Source organism: Boleophthalmus pectinirostris, unplaced genomic scaffold (assembly GCF_026225935.1).
Source record: "Boleophthalmus pectinirostris isolate CB_2022bp ecotype Guang Dong unplaced genomic scaffold, ASM2622593v1 HiC_scaffold_6, whole genome shotgun sequence".
In the NCBI taxonomy this organism is placed as follows: domain Eukaryota; kingdom Metazoa; phylum Chordata; class Actinopteri; order Gobiiformes; family Gobiidae; genus Boleophthalmus; species Boleophthalmus pectinirostris.
Genome location: NW_026571447.1, coordinates 41,708,344 through 41,729,500, shown reverse-complemented (window position 1 = coordinate 41,729,500; position 21,157 = coordinate 41,708,344). Strand labels below are relative to the sequence as shown.

Genomic DNA, 21,157 nt, shown 5'->3' with positions numbered 1-21,157 from the left:
CGTTGCCGTGGCTCCCGGGGGCCGGAGCGGACGACAGGGGCAGGGGCAGGTGTAGTGTTACCTGTCACCTTCGGGTGCACCTGCGTGATCCGGTTACAGGGGGCGGGGCTTAGGGGGGAAGGGGGCGGGGCCAGAGCCGAGCTGCTGCTGCACAGGTGTGTCCCGGAGAGAGAGAAAAAGAAAGAAAGAAAGAAAGAAAGAAGAGAGAGAAGGAAAAACAGAACACGAACGACAGGACGAACGACAGGACGAACGACAGAGAGAGGAGCGGAGGAGTGAGGGTCCGGGCGGGGGCGGCAGGACAGGTGAGGAGAGAGAGAGAACGGACGACTGGAGAGAGAGAGAGAGAGAGGGAAGGACAGAGGGAAGGAGAGAAGGAGGGACGGAAAGACAAGGAGAGGGAGGGACAAACAGAGAGAGTGTGAGAGAGAAGAAGGGATAGACAGAGAAGGAGCGAGAGAGCGATAGAGGAGGGAGAGACAAGAGCGAGCGTGAGAGAAGGAGGAAGAGACAGGGAAGGAGGGAGGGAGAGGGAAAGAGAGAGGAGAGAGGGAGGAGAGAGGGAGAGAAGGAAGGAGAGGGAGAGGAGAGAGGGATCAGGAAAGAGGAGGGGAGAAGAAGGAAGAGGGAGCAAGGAAAGGAAGGATGAAGGGACAGAGATAGTGAGAGAGAGAGTAGAGAGAGGGATGAGAGATAAAGAGGGAGAGAGGGATGGAGAGAAAGGGACAGAGGAACAGGAGAGAGAAGGAGAGAGAGACAGGGAAGAAGGGAGGTAGAGAGGGAAAGAGAGAGGAGAGGGAAAGAAATAAAGAGAGGGGGAGAGAAGAAGGGAGAGAGAGCGAAGGAGGGAAGGAGGAAGGGATGGAGATAGTGTGAGAGAAGGAGGGAGAGACAGAAGGAGGGAGAAAGGGACAGAGAGAGAGGAGAGGGAGAAGGAGAGGGGAGAGGGAGAAAGGGTGAGAGGAGAAGAGGAAGAGAGAGGAGGGTGAGAGGGAGAGAAGGAGAGGAAAGAGAGAGACAGAGAATGGAGAGAGGGAAAGGAGAGAGAGAGAGGAGGGAGAGAGTGAGGAGGTGGAGGTATAGAGAGAGAGTTGTTAGGTGGAGGAGTAGAGAGATAGAGAATGGAGAGAGTTGTTGAGGTGGAGGAGTGTCTCACGTGTCTCTGCAGGTTCTGGAGTCGCAGCCTGAGGAACTGGTTTTTACAAACGAAAGATTCACCGAAAACTCACAGAACGACAGGGACAGAACGACAGGGACAGAACGACAGGGACAGAACGACAGGGACAGAACGAGCACCTGCCGAGGCTCCGGGAGGGCATCTGACTCTCGGAGCGTCGTCGTCCTGTGGCTCCTGTGGCTCCTGCGGCTCCTGCGGCTCCTGCGGCTCGAGCGCGACATGGAATAATGTGAAAATGTTTGTTCCCGCAGACGGACGCCCCCATGAAGACGACCTGGTACTGCCCCCTGGACCTGGTGAGGAGAAACATCACACCTTCACTCTCACTTCTGTCTCAGGGTTTTCTCGTGTCCTTGGGCAAGACACTTGCACTTACAGACACTGCAAAAAAAACCTGCCCAGAACGGAAGATCTAAACTCTTAAATCGATCAGAAAAAACTTAAACATAGTTTTCATGAAGCAAAATCATTTTACTGACAAGTTCATCTTAAAATAACCGACTCCAGACGAGACTGAAGCGTCTGAGCTCTGGGTTCACGAGCTGCAAATAAGTTTATAAATGTTTGAGTTTGAGATAAACAAACTTAAATTATCGAGTAAAACTGTGTCACTGAATCTAAAAACAAGTGAAGTGTTTCAGGGAAACTCTGGTAAACAGATTGTAGTTTCTTCTTTTAAACATTTAAAGTCAAATTTTCTGACGAGTCGAGTCTTGGAAGAAATAAATGTGACACTTTTTAAGACGATAAAACCAATTCAGAACCAGTGAGTCGATAATAAATCTATAATAACCTGATTAAAGTTTTAAAATCTTGTCCTGATCAAAGACATTTACAGTGTGGTGTGAAAGTTGGTGCAGATGATCAGCCTCACATGTGTCAGTCTGTCCCAGGGCGGCTGTGGCTTTAACAGTGAGTCTTTGTGTTGAAATGCGCCGTTTAAATCCAGGGCTTCATTTATTCATGTTTTAGTTTGATTCATTAAGATGGAATTAAACTAAAACTGTTACAGACGAGAGAGAAAAGCAGCAGAAGAACACATCGTCTGAAGAGTCTCGCTGTCGGTTTGTGTACGGAAGCTGAGAGGGTCACAACAAACGCCAACAAATACAAACGCCACAACATGACAAAATAAGCCACAACACATTAAAAAGCCACAACAGAAGTGACCGTGGGACTCTATTTTCCGACGGACCGATCAAGCGGCAAGTGAAGAAGAAGAACTACAACGTGAAATGAATAATGATAAAACAATAAATTACTTTTATTTACATTTCCAACTTCTCCGTTCCTTTACTTTTCATGTTGTAGTTCTTCTTCTTCACTTGCCGCTTGATCGGTCCGTCGGAAAATAGAGTCCCGTGGTCACTTCTGTTGTGGCTTTTTAATGTGTTGTGGCTTTTTAATGTGTTGTGGCTTTTTAATGTGTTGTGGCTTTTTAATGTGTTGTGGCTTTTTTTGGTTTGTTGTGGCTTTTTGTTGTGTTGTCACATTTGTATTTGTTGCGGCGTTGGAGTTTGTTGTGACCCTCTCGGCTTCTGTATTTGTGGGACTGTTTTTCTGTGTAAATGTACATTTTCAACCAACAAACTCCACAAAATAGAAACATTCTTCATGAACAATTTATCCACAAATATCAAGAGAAGAAAAAACAAAACTTAAAGAAACAACGAGTCACATGAGTCACACAACAAACTCAACTCATGTTCTGATCCTGAAGAAAACAGAAGGAACTTGTTCAGACTCGTTCTACTGTTAATATTAAAAATCAAATTAATGATGTCGATATTTACACAGACACAGATTTGTGACGTTTAAATGTGACACATGTGACTGTGAACATCTGTAACATTCAAACTGCACAACTCGATCTACATCAGGGATCTTCATCTTTTGTGTCCTGTGAACTTCTTTATAAAATGAGACCAAACCTCAGACGCCGTGTTCAGGTGTTCAGGTGTTCAGATGTTCAGAGGTTCAGTTCAGAGGTTCAGAGGTTCAGGTGTTCAGACGTTCAGAGGTTCAGGTGTTCAGACGTTCAGATGTTCAGACGTTCAGATGTTCAGGTGTTCAGATGTTCAGATGTTCAGATGTTCAGATGTTCAGATGTTCAGATGTTCAGATGTTCAGATGTTCAGGTGTTCAGATGTTCAGACGTTCAGTGTTCATTCAGATGTTCAGGTGTTCAGATGTTCAGATGTTCGATGTTCAGTGTGTTCAGTTCATGTTCAGAGTTCAGATGTTCAAGACGTTCAGGTGTTCAGACGTTCAGGTGTTCAGATGTTCAGTTCAGTGTTCAGGTTTCAGTGTTCAGTGTTCAGATGTTCAGATGTTCAGATGTTCAGATGTTCAGGTGTTCAGACGTTCAGGTGTTCAGATGTTCAGGTGTTCAGATGTTCAGATGTTCAGATGTTCAGGTGTTCAGACGTTCAGGTGTTCAGACGTTCAGATGTTCAGATGTTCATGTTCAGGTGTTCATGTTCAGTTCAGATGTCGTGTTCAGGTGTTCAGATGTTCAGGTGTTCAGATGTTCAGGTGTTCAGGTGTTCAGGTCCTGTTCACATACAGAGTCTGTGTGGACGTGTGTTCAGGACGACGTCACAAGTTGAAAAAGCTGAACTTTTGGCATCAGACTCACCGCATCAACCAATTAAACTCTGTGTGTCTGTGTCTCTGTGTGTCTGTGTCTCTGTGTGTCTGTGTCTCTGTCTGTGTCTCTGTGTGTCTGTGTCTGTGTGTCTGTGTGTGTCTGTGTGTGTCTGTGTCTGTGTCTGTGTGTCTGTGTGTCTGTGTCTGTGTGTCTGTGTCTGTGTGTCTGTGTCTGTGTGTCTCAGTCGACTGTGGTGGAGGAAGAGGAGGAGGGAATCATCTACACTGTGATGGTGAAACCTCAGCACAGCTCCTCCTACAGCCCCAGGGTGAGTCTGACACACACTGCACCTTCACACATCCGCAGGTCACACACCAGACACACACACACCAGACACACACCAGACACAAACACACACAAACACACACCAGACACACACCAAACACACACAAACACACACCAGACACACACAAACACACACAAACACACACCAGACACACACAAACACACACCAGACACACACACACAACACACACCACACACACACAACACACACACACACAGACACACACACAGACACAACACCAACACACACCAGACACACACACACACCAGACACACACACACCAGACACACACACACCAGACACACACCACACACACACCAGACACACACCAGACACACACACACACACACACACCAGACACACACACACACACACAACACACACACACACACACACCAGACACACACACAAGACACACACCAGACACACACACACCAAACACACACCAGACACACACAAACACACACCAGACACACACAAACACACACACACACACCAGACACACACCACAACACACACACACACACACACACACACCAGACACACACACACCAGACACACACACAACACACACCAGACACACACCAGACACACACCAGACACACACCAGACACACACCAGTGTCGGGGCGTCAGGTCCTGTAAGTTTTTCTCTGTTGGCCTAAAAAAATCTCGGAATCACAAACTGATGTGAATTATATTATTAAATAATTCCAAATGTTCTGTTTTTGTCCTTTCAGAGTTTTTCCGACACTTGTGCTGCTTCCACACGTGTGTTTTCATATTAAAACATTTGACCAATCACATTTCAGCATCACTTGTTGCCGGGCAGATTCTCAAACACAAAACAAACGTCCATGAAACTGTCGCTTCAACCAATCAGATTTTGAGTTGGTGTCACCAGGAACTTTAACAACGAACGAGGACACCGAGTCCAGACCCAGAGAGAAAACCAGGACTGAACCAGGACTGAACCAGGACTGAACCAGGACTGAACCAGGACTGAACCGGGACTAAACCGGGACTGAACCGGGACTAAACCGGGACTAAACCGGGACTGAACCGGGACTGAACCGGGACTGAACCGGGACTAAACCGGGACTGAACCAGGACTGAACCAGGACTAAACCGGGACTAAACCAGGACTAAACCAGGACTGAACCAGGACTGTTTGTCGGGACCGACCTGTGCCCATGTAAACTGTGAGGTGACTGCAGACAAAAGGACTGCGTGCAGTTTACGCGGGCGGGTCAGTCCCGACAACAGTCCTGGTTTAGTCCTGGTTTAGTTCTGGTTTAGTTCCGGTTTAGTCCTGGTTTAGTCCTGGTTTAGGCCCAGTGCTCGTCTCTTTATCGTGTGTATGATGTAAATATAAACAGTTTTTGAGGAGTATTGGAGGATTGTTTCAGACGGAGTTCGACTGAAGCTCTCGGTGTGAGACGCTCCAACACTGAAACACACGATCCAAACACAAACGACAAAAGTAAAAAACTGATTCTTAAAATATTTTAGGTTCAGTACATAATTTTAAAAACTTCAGAGGATGCGATGGCTCAGCACGAAAAGTTTATAAGAACTTTTAACAACTGTCAGAGACCAGAGCCCAGACTGTATAAAAGGAAGACAAACAGGAAGTGAGTGTGGGCGCACTTCCGGCTCCATGGGCTCTGGCTCCAGTTGACTTGACATTGAAACGCCGTGTGTGGAGCGTCGGCTTCGTCCTCCGGAGCAGAGCTGTGATGTAGTTTCTTGTGTTTTCTGGCGCAGCCGGGAGCGACTCGGACTCAGAGCGTGAAGGCCGGGACCGAGGAGAAGCTGGTGCTGCACCTGCTCCACTGCCTCTCCACCGGCGACGCCACCTACGTCAGCATCTTCCTCTGCACCTACCGCTCCTTCATCAGCACCCAGCGCGTCCTGGACATCCTCACTGACCGGTACTTTCACTTTCACTTTCACTTTCACTTACACTTACACTTGCACTTGCACTTACACTGAAGGCCGACGCACTACAGGAGAATTTACTCGATTTTGACCGTGATTTGCTTCTCTACTTTGTGTCTTGGTCTTTACGTCAGATCGTATCCATCAAAAATCAGCGACACTACGATAACAGACGATAAAACAAAGCATCAGGACAGAGAGAAGCAAAATACAAACTCAGGAAACAGCAAAAGTAATGATTAGACTTTATTGTTCTCGTCTGTAAAGTGTTAAATGTAAAGTGCAGCGTCTCGTCCACATTCTCCACAGAATTTCTGCTCCACAAATAATGAGTCCAGTCACACAAACGTCTGAACTGTGACTCCAGTTTTTTGAGTCGTAGTTTAAAAGTAAAAAGATGAGTTTGTTTGGTCACACAAGAAACAGAAAACACTGTGGAGCCAATTAAAAAACATTAAAACATCCTGTGTGTGTGTCCGTGTGTGTGTGTGACCGTGTGTGTGTGTGTGTGTGTGTGTGTCCGTGTGTGTGTGTGTCCGTGTGTGTCCGTGTGTGTGTGTGTGTGTGTGTGTGTCCGTGTGTGTGTGACCGTGTGTGTGTGTGTGTGTGTGACCGTGTGTGTGTGTGACCGTGTGTGTGTGTGTGTGTCTGTGTGTGTGTGTCCGTGTGTGTGTGTCCGTGTGTGTGTGACCGTGTGTGTGTGTGACCGTGTGTGTGTGTCCGTGTGTGTGTGACCGTGTGTGTGTGTGTGTGTGTGTGTGTGTGTGTCCGTGTGTGTGTGACCGTGTGTGTGTGTCCGTGTGTGTGTGTGTGACCGTGTGTGTGTGACCGTGTGTGTGTGTGTCCGTGTCCGTGTGTGTCCGTGTGTGTGTGTGTCCGTGTGTGTCTGTGTGTGTGTGTGTGTGTCCGTGTGTGTGTGACCGTGTGTGTGTGTGTGTGTGTGTGTGTGTGTGTGTGTGACCGTGTGTGTGTGTGTGTGTGTGTGTGACCGTGTGTGTGTGACCGTGTGTGTGTGTGTGTGTGTGTGTGACGTGTGTGTGTGTCCGTGTGTGTGTGTGTGTGTGTGTGACCGTGTGTGTGTGTGTGACCGTGTGTGTGTGTGACGTGTGTGTGTGTGTCCGTGTGTGTGTGACCGTGTGTGTGTGACCGTGTGTGTGTGTGTGTGTGTGTGTGACCGTGTGTGTGTGTCCGTGTGTGTGTGACCGTGTGTGTGTGTGTGTCCGTGTGTGTGTGTCTGTGTGTGTCCAGGCTGGAGGACCCCCCGGGCAGCAGTGAGTCCAGCCCCACCAGACAAGCCTTCAACAGGTGAGTCCCGACCAATCAGAGCTCAGGAAACACCTGACAGGAAGTGACTTATGGACAAATAAAGAAACAATAACACAATTCTACAAAAATATACAAAAACATGATGTGTGTGTACCTGTGTGTGTGTACCTGTGTCCGTGTGTGTGTCTGTGCCCGTGTGTGTGTCTGTGCCCGTCTGTGTGCCCGTGTGTGTGTGTACCTGTGTCCGTGTGTGTGTCTGTGCCTGTGTGTGTGTCTGTGCCCGTGTGTGTGTGTGTGTCTGTGCCCGTGTGTGTGCCCGTGTGTGTGTGTGTGTGTGTCTGTGTGTGTGTCTGTGCCCTTGTGTGTGTGTGTCTGTGCCCGTGTGTGTGTGTGTGTCTGTGCCCGTGTGTGTGCCCTTGTGTGTGTGTGTCTGTGCCTGTGTGTGTGTGTCTGTGCCCGTGTGTGTGTCCGTGTGTGTGTCTGTGCCCGTGTGTGTGCATGTGTCTGTGTCTGTGTGTGTGTGTCTGTGCCTGTGTGTGTGCCCGTGTGTGTGCCCGTGTGTGTGTGTACCTGTGTGTGTGTGTACCTGTGTGTGTGTCTGTGCCCGTGTGTGTGTCCGTGTGTGTGTGTACCTGTGTGTGTGTGTACCTGTGTGTGTGTCTGTGCCCGTGTGTACCTGTGTGTGCCCTTGTGTGTGTGTGTCTGTGCCTGTGTGTGTGTGTCTGTGCCCGTGTGTGTGTCCGTGTGTGTGTCTGTGCCCGTGTGTGTGCATGTGTCTGTGTCTGTGTGTGTGTGTCTGTGCCTGTGTGTGTGCCCGTGTGTGTGTCCGTGTGTGTGTGTACCTGTGTGTGTCTGTGCCTGTGTGTGTGTCTGTGCCCGTGTGTGTGCCCGTGTGTGTGTACCTGTGTGCGCAGGGCGGTGTGCAGCGTGTTCACCTCGTGGCTCTCGGAGTACCCTGAGGACTTCGAGGTTCTGGATCCTTCGTCTCTGCTGCGTCTCGCTCCTCTCGTCCCGTCTCCTGAGCTCCGAGCGAAACTCCTGCAGCGAGCGGAAGAACAGAGCGAGAGACAACTGCTGCCCCCCGCGCCCAAAGGTCTGTCCAACTGTCCCCAACTGTCCCCGACTGTCCCCGACTGACTGTCCCCCACCTGCCCCCCGCGCCCAAAGGTCTGTCCAACTGTCCAACTGTCCCCGACTGTCCCCGACTGTCCCCGACTGTCCCCAACTGTCCCCAACTGTCCCCCACCTGCCCCCCCGCGCCCAAAGGTCTGTCCAACTGTCCCCGACTGTCCCGACTGTCCCCCACCTGCCCCCCGCGCCCAAAGGTCTGTCCAACTGTCCCCGACTGTCCTCGACTGTCCCCGACTGTCCCCGCGCCCAAGGTCTGTCCAACTGTCCAACTGTCCCGACTGTTGTCCCTCTGTCTGTCCCCACTGTCCCCCACCTGCCCCCCGCGCCCAAAGGTCTGTCCAACTGTCCCCGACTGTCCTCGACTGTCCCCCGCGCCCAAAGTCTGTCTGTCCGACTGTCCCGACTGTCCCCGACTGTCCCGACTGTCCCCACCTGCCCCCGCGCCCAAAGGTCTGTCCAACTGTCCGACTGTCCCGACTGTCCGACTGTGTCCAACTGTCCCCGACTGACCCCCGCGCCCAAAGTCTGTCCAACTGTCCCGACTGTCCTCGACGTCCCCGACTGTCCCCCACCTGCCCCCCGCGCCCAAAGGTCTGTCCAACTGTCCAACTTCCCGACTGTCCCCGACTGTCCCCACCTGCCCCCGCGCCCAAAGGTCTGTCCAACTGTCCCCGACTGTCCCCCACCTGCCCCCCGCGCCCAAAGGTCTGTCCAACTGTCCCGACTGTCCTCGACTGTCCCCGACTGTCCCCCACCTGCCCCCCGCGCCCAAAGGTCTGTCCAACTGTCCCCGACTGTCCTCGACTGTCCCCGACTGTCCCCGACCTGCCCCCCGCGCCCAAAGGTCTGTCCAACTGTCCCCGACTGTCCTCGACTGTCCCCAACTGTCCCCCATCTGCCCCCGCGCCCAAAGGTCTGTCCAACTGTCCAACTGTCCCCGACTGTCCCCGACTGTCCCCACCTGCCCCCGCGCCCAAAGGTCTGTCCAACTGTCCCCGACTGTCCCCGACTGTCCCGACTGTCCCCCACCTGCCCCCCGCACCCAAAAGTCTGTCCAACTGTCCCCGACTGTCCCCAACTGTCCCCGACTGTCCCCCACCTGCCCCCCCGCGCCCAAAGGTCTGTCCAACTGTCCCCGACTGTCCCCAACTGTCCCCCCCACCTGCCCCCCGCGCCCAAAGGTCTGTCCAACTGTCCCCGACTGTCCCCGACTGTCCCCCACCTGCCCCCCGCGCCCAAAGGTCTGTCCAACTGTCCCCGACTGTCCCCGACTGTCCCCGACTGTCCCCGACTGTCCCCCACCTGCCCCCCGCACCCAAAGGTCTGTCCAACTGTCCCCGACTGTCCCCCACTGCCCCACCTGCCCCCCGCGCCCAAAGGTCTGTCCAACTGTCCCCGACTGTGTCCCCGACTGTCCTCGACTGTCCCCAACTGTCCCCCACCTGCCCCCCGCACCCAAAGGTCTGTCCAACTGCCCCCGACTGTCCCCCGCGCCTAAAGGTCTGTCCAACTGTCCCCGACTGTCCCCCGCGCCTAAAGGTCTGTCCAACTGTCCCCGACTGTGTCCCCGACTGTCCCAACTGTCCCCAACTGTCCCCCACCTGCCCCCCGCGCCCAAAGGTCTGTCCAACTGTCCAACTGTCCCCGACTGTCCCCGACTGTCCCCCACCTGCCCCCGCGCCCAAAGGTCTGTCCAACTGTCCCCGACTGTCCCCCGCGCCTAAAGGTCTGTCCAACTGTCCCCGACTGTGTCCCCGACTGTCCCCACCTGTTCCCAACTGCCCCCCGCACCCAAAGGTCTGTCCCACTGAGTCTCCAAATGTACCCCCCACTGTGTCCTACTGTCATTCACTGTGTCCCAGTGTCCCCCATTGTCCCTCTGTCCCCCCCACACACAGGCCTGTCCTCATGTGTCTCCATGTGAAAAGACAAAAGTAACAGCAGTTTTGCCGTTTTCCTCTGACCAAAGTGTTTGTCCACAGAGGCTCCTCCCCCTCCTCCTCCGGACCCCGCCTCTTTTGAGCCCACCCACATCCTGGGCTTCCCCACGGCGCTCATCGGCGAACAGCTCACCCGCATCGAGACGGTGAGTCCAAACACGCCAGGGCCGCCCCCGTCAGAGCCGCCTCCACCTCCTCCACCACACCTCCTCCACCACACCTCCTCCACCACACCACCTCCTCCACCCTCCCTCCACCACCTCCACCACCCCCCACCACACCTCCACCACACTCCTCCACCACCACCTCCACCACCTCCTCCACCACACCCTCCACCACCACACTCCACCTCCACCACCTCCTCCACCACACCTCCTCCACCACACCTCCACCACACCTCCACACACCTCCACCTCCCCTCCACCACACCACCTCACCACCCCACCACCTCCTCCACCTCCTCCACACCTCCTCCACCTCCACCTCCTCCACCACACCCACCTCCACCACACCACCTCCTCCACCACACCTCCTCCACCACCACCACCACACCTCCTCCACCACACCTCCTCCACCACCACACCTCCTCCACACCTCCACCACCCACCTCCACCCACCACCTCCACCACCTCCACCACACCTCCTCCACCACACTCCTCCACCTCCACCACCACACCTCCTCACACCACCACACCTCCTCCACCACACCTCCTCCACCTCCACCACCACACCACCTCCACCACACCACCTCCACCACCACCACCTCCACCACACCTCCTCCACCACACCGCCTCCACACACCTCCACCACACCACCACCTCCACCACACCTCACCCACCACCTCCACCACGCCACCTCCACCACACACACCTCCACCACGCCACCTCCACCACCTCCACCACACCTCCTCCACCACCTCCACCACACCACGTCCACCACCTCCACCACACCACCGTCCACCACCTCCTCCACCACCTCCACCACGCCACCTCCACCTCCATTGTGTACCTGCAGTATATTTGTATCATCTGAGTCTGGTCGTGGTGGTCGTGCTCGTGTCTCGTTGTCCAGGAGCTGTTCGTGCGTCTGGTGCCCTACCACTGCCTGGGCTCGCTCTGGTCTCAGAGGGATAAAAAAGGGCGCGAGGGGCAGTGCTGGTCCGTGCGGGCGACCGTCCGACAGTTCAACAGACTCACCAACGCCGTCCTGGCATCGTGCCTCTGGAACACCCGCCTGCGCAGCCACCAGAGGGCGCGCCTGCTCCACAAGTGGATCAGCGTGGCAGAGGTGAGGGCAGCGGGCACAGGGCAGAGGACAGAGGGCAGAGGACACAGGACAGAGGGTACAGGGCAGAGGACAGAAGGCACAGGGCAGAGGACACAGGACAGAGGGTACAGGGCAGCGGGCAGAGGGCACAGGGCAGAGGACAGAGGACACAGGGCAGAGGGCACAGGGCAGAGGGCAGAGGACACAGGGCAGAGGGCACAGGGCAGAGGGCAGAGGACACAGGGCACAGGGCACAGGGCAGAGGGCACAGGGCAGGGCACAGGGCAGAGGGCACAGGGCAGAGGACAGAGGGCACAGGGCAGAGGGCACAGGGCAGAGACAACAAGATGAGTGTTTTCATTAGTTAAATAAGAGTAAAGTAAGAGTAAAACAAGAGTAAAGTTACTTCTGTCATTACTCGAGTAGATGAAGAGTCCAGGAAATGACTCGAGTAAAAAAAAAGTGTTCGGCGAATTTGTTTAAATCACAGAAACTTGATCAAAAATCAAAACAACAAAATATTAAACTGTAAAAAATATCAATTTATTTGATGTTTTTGACCCTGTCTGTTTTTGACCCTGTCTGTGTGTGACCCTGTCTGTGTTTGACCCTGTCTGTTTTTGACCCTGTCTGTGTTTGACCCTGTCTGTTTTTGACCCTGTCTGTGGCAGGAGTGTCGCTCGAGGAAAAACTTCTCGTCTCTTTACGCCATCGTGTCGGCGCTGCAGAGTAACCCCCTGCACCGCCTCAGGAGGAGCTGGCAGCACGCAGACAGGTGAGACCCTGACACGCGGACAGGTGAGACCCTGACACGCGGACAGGTGAGACCCTGACACGCGGACAGGTGAGACCCTGACACGCGGACAGGTGAGACCCTGACACGCGGACAGGTGAGACCCTGACACGCGGACAGGTGAGACCCTGACACGCGGACAGGTGAGACCCTGACCATGAGCTCTGGGCCCATGACAGAAACAGGACAGAATCACGTCCACAGCAGCAGCGTCACAAACGTGTTCAAGTATCTGAGTATTTCACTCTGTGTCCTGTTGTCTTCTGTTCTGTCAGAGAGTCTCTGAAGAAGTACGAGGAGCTCGCCGAGATCTTCTCAGACAAAGACAACTACTCCCAGAGCCGAGAGCTGCTCAAAGAGGTGAGGGTCAGAGGTCGGAGGTCAGGATGGTCACAGGTTCTCTGATCTTTTCACAATCACAGTTTAAATGATTTTGCTGCAGTTTAAATTTTAAAAGAAACTCGTGGATCTGTGTTTGTTCTCGCAGGAGGGCACGTCCAAGTTCGCCAACCTCGACAACAGACTGAACAACAAGAACGCCTCCAAAGTAAGTGCCCCTCCCCCTGACCCCACCGTGCCCTTTTGACCCTTATGCCCCTGACCCCCCCGTGACCTGGTGACCCTGACCCCGCCCCTGTCCTGTCAGTCCTCTGCCCAGGGAACAGTGCCGTACCTGGGGCTCTTCCTCACAGACCTCACCATGCTGGACACGGCCGTGAAGGACCGACTCGACGTGAGTCTGACGCTTTTGACGCTTTCTATATTTGGTTGTTTTTGTTCTGTTTGTAGTTTTGCACTTTAAAAAAAAAGAGTGTTATGCAATTTGATTTATTTTTGGATCTTTTCTCTCATAAACTCTGTTGTTTTTACAGAACGGATACATCAACTTCGACAAGAAGAGGAGGGTGAGTCCACAGGCTCCACACGACACACGACACACTTTTACTCTTTTAAAATCAAGAGACCTTTTACACTTTACAAATATTTAAACTCTGTGACCCCTGAGTGACCCCTGACCTCTGGACCTCTGGTGTGACCTCTGACCTCTGTTGTTCTCTGCAGGAGTTTGAGATCTTGGCTCAGATTCGCCTCCTGCAGTCGTCGTGTAAGAACTGCACGTTCCGCACAGAGCCGGCCTTTGTGCGCTGGTACCACAGTGTGCCCAAGCTGTCCGAGGCCGACAGGTGCGCACCTGTCACTCTGATCTAGACTGTCATGTCTGTAACGTCTTACATGTAACGTCATTTCTGGACCATCAGCCGTTATTTTTCTCTCAAACTTTGAACCCTACGGCGTAAACAACGAAGCGCCGAATTTACAGACGGATTATTTGTTTATTTGTTTTTGTTCTTGAGGCAATAAAAAGAACAATTTGTTTGGGCTCTGACATTTCATATTTCAAAAGAAGTTCTCTGCCCCCGCCCCCTCGCTCCGCCCCGCCCCCTCACTCCGCCCCTCGCTCCGCCCGCCCTCGCCCGCCCCCTCGCCCGCCCCTCGCCCCGCCCCCCGCCCCCGCCCCTCGCTCCGCCCTGCAGTTCTGCTCGGCTGAGGAGTCGAGAACAAGAACAAGAACTGAACAACTGGACCTGAACATCATGACGTCAGTTTGTTGGTGCAAGAACAAAGTTGTGATGTTCTTCTGAAACATGAACAGGCGTCTAGAGCTGCTCAGAGGAAGTCGCTGTTTGACTGAGTTTTGAACAGTTATTTTTGTGCTTCGTGCACAAACCCTCATGAAAAACCTGATGTGTCTGTGGAAGGAAACAGCTGCACGAGAACGTCCAGGATGAGACGAGCCGACTCAGCGTAAAAAGACGTGGACACATGCGGCTCATAGACAAGTGCAGCATATATATTTATACTTTTAATTCTTTTAAAATGTATTTGGTGCAGCTTAAATTCAGGTGCACTCGATAGTCCAGAAGTGACGATACATAAACCTCTAAATACAGACTTATACATATATGTATGTATATATGTATATATGTACATATGTATTTATTTATTTATAACATGTCGTGTGTTTACAGTTACAGATTGTCCAATGAGATCGAAGCTGCAGGTGAACCCGGCTCCCGCGGAGCCACGCCCACTGTCATCATCACACAGTGCCCCGAGTGAGTACACATCGATACTGATATGATGCTGATGCTGATGCTGATACCGATACTGATACTGGGGAGACGGGAGCTCAGTTAGTGGAGAGTTTGTCACTGACCCACAGGTTGGTGGTACGATTCCAAATCCTGACTGTTTTTTGGTTGGGGGACTCTCTGGATTCAGGTTCAGATTCAGATTCAGATTCTAAATCTAAATCTGATTTAGATTCAGGTCCAGGTCCAGGTCCAGGTCCAGTCTGTGGTGGAGCAGGAGTTGAGTCTGAGTCTGCGTCTTCTCTAATAAATGGTGTGTTTTCAGGCTGAGTGGTTCTCGCTCGAGTCTCCCCTCAGACTCAGACGCTCAGTTCGACTTCTCGTCTCCTGTGAACCACCTGCTCTCCAAACTCACCAAGGTAACGCCCCCTGCTGCCCCACGGGAGAACTGCACCCGCCGCCGCGTCAAACAGACACAGTACTGACAGTCTGTGAACTAACTGTGTCTCTGTCCTCTGTCCCTCTGTCCTCTGTCCTCTGTCCTCTGTCCCTCTGTCCTCTGTCCCTCTGTCCTCTGTCCCTCTGTCCCTCTGTCCCTCTGTCCCTCTGTCCCTCTGTCCTCTGTCCTCTGTCCTCTGTCCTCTGTCCCTCTGTCTCCCTCTGTCCTTCTGTCCTCTGTCCTCTGTCCTTCTGTCCTTCTGTCCCTCTGTCCCTCTGTCCCTCTGTCCTCTGTCCTCTGTCCCTCTGTCCTCTGTCCTCTGTCCTCTGTCCTCTGTCCCTGTTCTGTCCCTCTGTCCCTCTGTCCCTCTGTCCTCTGTCCCTCTGTCCCCTCTGTCCCTCTGTCCCTCTGTCCCTCTGTCCCTCTGTCCTCTGTCCTCTGTCCCTCTGTCCCTCTGTCCCTCTGTCCTCTGTCCTCTGTCCCTCTGTCCCTCTGTCCTCTGTCCTCTGTCCTCTGTCCTCTGTCCTCTGTCCTTCTGTCCTCTGTCCCTCTGTCCCTCTGTCCTCTGTCCTTCTGTCCTCTGTCCTCTGTCCCTCTGTCCTCTGTCCCTCTGTCCCTCTGTCCAGCACATGCGCTCTCCCTCGGTGTCCTGTCTGGACGTGGACTCGTCCCCGTCCTCGGCGGAGCCCACCCCGGCCGCCCTCGCCCCCTCGTCCCCGACCAAGTCCCACCGGCGCTCGGCCTCGTGCGGGACGTCCCCCGCAGGTCCTCAGGGCTCGGGGCCCGACATGAGAATCATCCGCATCCGCATGGACCTGCAGGACGGAAACCTGTACCGCAGCATCCTGGTACTGACTAGACTACTGTGTGTGTGTGTGTGTGTGTGTGTGTGTGTGTGTCTGTGTGTGTGTGTGTGTGTGTGTGTGTGTCTGTGTGTCCGTGTGTGTGTCTGTGTGTGTGTGTGTATGTGTGTGTGTGTGTGTGTGTGTCTGTGTGTGTTTATTATAAATAAGTTAAGTGCTGCACCGGGTCAAATATTTGCTGAAACAGGTGGGTTTAAATGTTCTGGAATTTTCCAGGCAGGTTTGTGGGCGGGTTGTGATCACCCACCTGCAGGTCACGTGAATCAAATGAACGACGAAAGAGAGAAAAATACTTGAGGCGCGTCAAGGGCGTCTTTTTCCCTGAACGATGGACCAGACTGAGAGAGACTTGAGTGTTTTTATGACATAAAAACATCAGAGGAGGAGATCGACTCGACGGTTTAGTCCTGGACTGTTGGGCTGTGGGACAGTGGGACTAATGGGTTGATGCTGATTTATCACGGGCCTGGGTGGGAGTGGATTTAACTTTGACATAATCTCGGGTTAACGGGCGGGTGTGGTGCTGGACTGTGCGGGTGCGGGTCTCCAAAAATGGACCCGTGCGGTACTGTTATGTACTATACCACCTGCACAAAGACGACAGTTTTAGTCCTTATGAAATTATCACCAAATGAAAACAGCGAGACGGGAAAAGGCGGCGCGGCGTCCGACACGTTATGAACAGTTTAACAGCTACACTATTGGAACTACACAAACGACGCTCCAGTGTAAACACGACAAGTCACGAATCAAACACGCCGACACAGTCCAAAAACAAAGCTCCACCTGGAAGGAAACATCCAGAGCCTCCAGATCCTCCAGATCCTCCAGACGCTGCGTCAGTTGTTCTTTGCTCAATGATCCAGGTGCTTTAGTCCAAAACTCAACTGAAGCTTCTCTGTGCACTAGTGTCGTTTTACTTGAGACCAAGACCGGCCTCGAGACCACTTTTCTATGGTCTTGGACTTGGTCTTCTCTTGGTCTTGATGGCGCTTGGTCTCAGTCTTGACCTTTAAAAGTCTTGGTCTTGTCTCCGTCTCGGGACCCTGTGGGCTCGGACTGGTCTGACTACAACACTGATGTGCACTGTCTCCTGAGTGTGTACTGTGTGTACTGTGTACTGTGTGTACTGTGTACTGTGTACTGTACTGTGTGTACTGTGTGTACTGTGTGTACTGTGTACTGTGTGTACTGTGTGTACTGTGTGTACTGCAGGTCATTTCAAACAGGTCGTGAACGCTGCACTCGAGTGTAAACAGTAAAACAAAGGGTGATTTTGACACATTACACAAACAAAAGTGTTTGTTTACAAGACACGTCCCCACTGATAAAAGGATCTGCTGAAGTGAAGCAGAGGACAGAAGTTTGAACGTTTCTTTGGGTTGGAGAGTCGCAGGGCAGAAAAAAAAAAGCTGATTTGCACATCACAAGTGTCCAGTCTGTGATGTTCTTGTGTTCTTCAGGTGAGCAGTAATGATAAGACTCCTGTGGTGATCAGCGGAGCTTTAGAGAAACACAACCAGGATCCTCGAGACGCTCCACACTACGAACTCCTGCAGCTGTTGCCAGACGACAAAGGTATGAACCTGTACCTCCCCCTGTGTGACCCCCCCCCATGACCCCCCTGTGTGACCCCCCCCCGTGACCCGCCCTGTGTGACCCCCCCCCATGACCTGCCCGGGGGACCCCCCGGGTTAGGGTTAGGGTTACCCCCCCTGTGTGACCCCCCCCCATGACCCGCCCTGTGTGACCCCCCCCCCATGACCCACCCTGTGTGACCCCCCCCCCGTGAGAGTCCAGGAGCTGCTACATCATGTGACAGAACAGAGGAGGTGGTGGATTTTCAATAATATGAAAAAGGTTGAAGAGCAGAGACCAGAGCAAAGACCTGACAGAACTAAACCCCCACTACACTTGACTCCACCCTGCCCCCTCCTGGCCAGAACAAAACGGTCGCCTTGTGCTCGGACATAAACACAAACTCAAATGAACCACAACCCAAAAGAACCAAGACCAGCTCCTCCAGGCGTCTGTCCCGCTCATATTTACATTTGTTTGTTTTTCATGTCAGAAATGTCAGTGTGTAAATCTTTGTTCTTCTTCTTTCTTCTTTTCCGTCTGCGTCCTCAGAGCTGCTGATCCCGCCCACAGGAAACGTCTTCTACGCCATGAGCTCCTCCAGCGTCGACTTCCTGTTGAGGCGAAAAGGCGGGACTCCTCTGGGCTCTCAGCCAATCAGCACGGAGACCAGCGCCACCTTCCCACGAATCAAGGCCAAGGGGCGTCGGCTCGTGCGGACGCTGTTCTGATGCGGCGCCGGCGAGGCCCCGGGGGGGCGCCGGCGAGGGCCCGCGGGGGGCGCCGGCGAGGGGCTCTTCAGACTATGCACTTAAACTGGAACTGTACCGTCACACGTCAGACTGAAGGGGGCGACGTTTCACTTAAAGCTTCCATATTTTGCTTTTCAAAAACACAAAACTTTATTTTATGACTTTTTTTTTCTTAAAGAGGAGAAATTATGCAAATCACTCTGACATGTTCTAACGTTGTTCCTCATCACAAACCTGAATCTTTTAGAATCATCCATGCGTGTTTGAGTCATCTAGAGATCTCTCCTGGGCCCTATTCAAATCCTCGTTATGGATAGCAGTACGAGCCTGTACGAGGCTCCGCCCACAAGCCTCCCACACGACACTTCTCCATAAATACACCAAAGCTCGTCTCCACGGGGATGAACGTGCTGAACCTGAATCCCTGCGTGACTTCCACAGTGAAATACAAATGTGTAAAGCCACAGTGCGGGACTTTGGGAGGCGTTCACGTGGCGACAGGAGCTCAGTGGGTCGAGCGTTTGTTTGTTCGCTGTTTGGGTCTGTGGTTGTGGTTAGAGGTTTGAATCTCACTCTCAACATAAACAACAGATGAATGCTGTTCTTGTGTTCTTGGGCAAGACACTTAACCCCCCTCGCCCCCAGTGTTCTTTGACTTCCTGAGTCAAGGTGGAAAAGCGCTGTATAAAAATCTGACCATTCACCACACCTTATGTGAAGGTTAAAGTGACCAAACGTCCTTTTTTCTCGTCCTGTTCTGGCCGTCCGGGTTTAGTTTTTTTTAAGTGATGTAAATGTTCAGGTTTTCTTTTCTTTTCATTGGGACATTAAACTGAGCGTCTCTCGTCGCGTCTGTGACTCAGAAGGAGCGAGACACAAACAGTCGATCAGTCTGAAACATGACGAAGCACAAATGCACATTTAACAAAGACTTGGACAAGAAATTCTCCGTTTTCCGTCCCGGTCGAGACAAGTGTGAGTCCATGTGCACAGGCTTGTGAGGTGAGAGTAGCTCAACGTTGAGGACACGCTGGAGGGACCATGTCTCTGGACTGGCCTGGGAACATCTCAGGGTCTCTGCTCAGACTGTTGAACCTGTGACCCCAGAGAAGAGGAAGAACATGGCTGGATGGAGATGGAGACAGATTCATAATGAAGAGACTCAAACATGTGAGTGAAACAAAACACAACTCCAGCTCTGATTTTATGTTTCTGAGGAGGAACAACGTTAGAACATTGTTAAAGTTCACAGGAGGTCATTTCATTTTGTGTAACACTGGACCTTTAAACGAAGCAAAGACAAGTGTGTTTGAAAAAAAAAAAAAAAAGAGCCTGAGGAGAGAGGAACGAGTCAAACCCGTGTGAAGGAAGAAAGAAGAAAAACACAGTGAGGGCTGCGTAATATGGAAACTTTAAGAACTTCTGAGGACCTTTGAGAACTTCTGAGGACCTTTGAGGACCTCTGAGAAGCTCTGAGATCCACTGCACACTGCTCCCACCAAAGCCTCAGTGGCGCCATCTGGTGGCACAGCACAGATCTGCACTTTCACGTTGCTCTTCCAGGAACCTCATGGTGACCTCAGCTCCTCCAAACCCCAGCTCCTCCTCAGCTCCTCCTCTTCTCCTCCTCAGCTCCTCCTCTTCTCCTCCTCAGCTCCTCCTCTTCTCCTCCTCAGCTCCTCCTCCTTCTCCTCCTCAGCTCCTCTCCTCCTCCTCAGCTCCTCAGCTCCTCCTCTCCTCCTCAGCTCCTCCTCTTCTCCTCCTCAGCCTCCTCTCCTCCTCAGCTCCTCCTCCTCTCCAGCTCCTCCTCAGCTCCTCCTCCTCTCCTCCTCAGCTCCTCCTCAGCTCCTCCTCCTCTCCAGCTCCTCCTCAGCTCCTCCTCAGCTCCTCCTCTTCTCCTCCTCAGCTCCTCCTCAGCTCCTCTTCAGCTCCTCCAAACCCCAGCTCCTCCTCTTCTCCTCCTCAGCTCCTCCTCTTCTCCTCCTCAGCTCCTCTTCCTCTCCTCCTCAGCTCCTCCTCAGCTCCTCCTCTTCTCCTCAGCTCCTCCTCAGCTCCTCCTCTTCTCCTCCTCAGCTCCTCCTCTTCTCCTCCTCAGCTCCTCCTCTTCTCCTCCTCAGCTCCTCCTCCTCTCCTGGTCGTTGGAGTGTGTTGTGTGTTGTGTGTTGTGTGTCTTTTCCGCCGTGTGCGTCGTGTCTCTTTGACGTTGCTGCTGATCTTCTGAAGGGCTGAGAGGCTCAAACGTTCTCACATCGAGTCCCGTGACCTCTGATTGGACGGCTCAGTGTCTGTGAAGCCTCCGATTGGCTGAGGGCTGAGTGGGCGTGGTCAGAGTGAGGACTTGTGCGTGCCTTTTGTGTGTGTGTGTGTGTGTGTGTGTGTCCAGATCTCAGCTATTTATGCACTACAAAGAATGTCCTATTTTTACAGTAATAAAAATACTTTATACAGAACGATGTGTGTGTGTCTCTGTGTGTGTGTGTGTGTGTCTGTGTGTGTGTGTGTGTGTGTGTGTGTCTGTGTGTGTGTGTGTGTATCAGTCTGTGTATCTGTGTGTGTCTCTGTGTGTGTGTGTGTGTGTGTGTTTGCCGATTACAAGATCATAAAATAAAAAGATGAAAATGAAGCGGCTGTGTGCAGTCACTCTCACTCACTCTCACACACACACACACACACACAACTTTCATACAGGGTAATGTGGGTGAAGTGTCTTGCCTAAGGACACAACAACAGTTTTTACCACTGGTGTCTCCTGTGGAAACTGATGTTCCCAGAGTCTCCATCCAAGTCCAGACCTGGACCTGGACCTGGACCTGCAGAACTTCTGAGATCTGACGAGATGAGACTTTGACGAGTCTGTGTGGACACAAGCAGCTCTAAAAGCAAAACAGAATAAACGAAGACTGGAGAGACGGTTTCCACGGTAACACACAGACTGACGTCCAGGTACATGATCCAGCTCAAGTCTCCAGAGTTTTTCTTCTGG

General features: G+C 52.6%; 1 protein-coding gene across 2 annotated transcripts in view; it reads left to right on the top strand.

Annotated features, from left to right (window-relative positions):
- rgl2 (ral guanine nucleotide dissociation stimulator-like 2) overlaps positions 1–19,855 on the top strand; it is a 41,366-nt gene extending 21,511 nt beyond the window's left edge. The window contains exons 1-19 of one of the 2 annotated variants that reach the window (XM_055163601.1): positions 153–305; positions 1,429–1,473; positions 4,012–4,095; positions 5,880–6,046; positions 7,302–7,358; positions 8,234–8,412; positions 10,433–10,536; positions 11,462–11,677; positions 12,328–12,431; positions 12,725–12,809; positions 12,937–12,996; positions 13,096–13,182; positions 13,322–13,354; positions 13,512–13,633; positions 14,480–14,566; positions 14,868–14,961; positions 15,608–15,829; positions 17,308–17,422; positions 17,975–19,855. In XM_055163601.1, coding sequence (XP_055019576.1) covers positions 1,441–1,473; positions 4,012–4,095; positions 5,880–6,046; positions 7,302–7,358; positions 8,234–8,412; positions 10,433–10,536; positions 11,462–11,677; positions 12,328–12,431; positions 12,725–12,809; positions 12,937–12,996; positions 13,096–13,182; positions 13,322–13,354; positions 13,512–13,633; positions 14,480–14,566; positions 14,868–14,961; positions 15,608–15,829; positions 17,308–17,422; positions 17,975–18,153 — 2,028 coding nt within the window. In that variant the 5' untranslated portion in view covers positions 153–305; positions 1,429–1,440 and the 3' untranslated portion in view covers positions 18,154–19,855. Of the gene's footprint in view, positions 1–152; positions 306–1,428; positions 1,474–4,011; positions 4,096–5,879; positions 6,047–7,301; positions 7,359–8,233; positions 8,413–10,432; positions 10,537–11,461; positions 11,678–12,327; positions 12,432–12,724; positions 12,810–12,936; positions 12,997–13,095; positions 13,183–13,321; positions 13,355–13,511; positions 13,634–14,479; positions 14,567–14,867; positions 14,962–15,607; positions 15,830–17,307; positions 17,423–17,974 lie in introns of those variants that run through there. The other variant, XM_055163600.1, reaches the window with a different exon arrangement.
- The last annotated feature ends 1,302 nt before the right edge of the window (positions 19,856–21,157 follow it).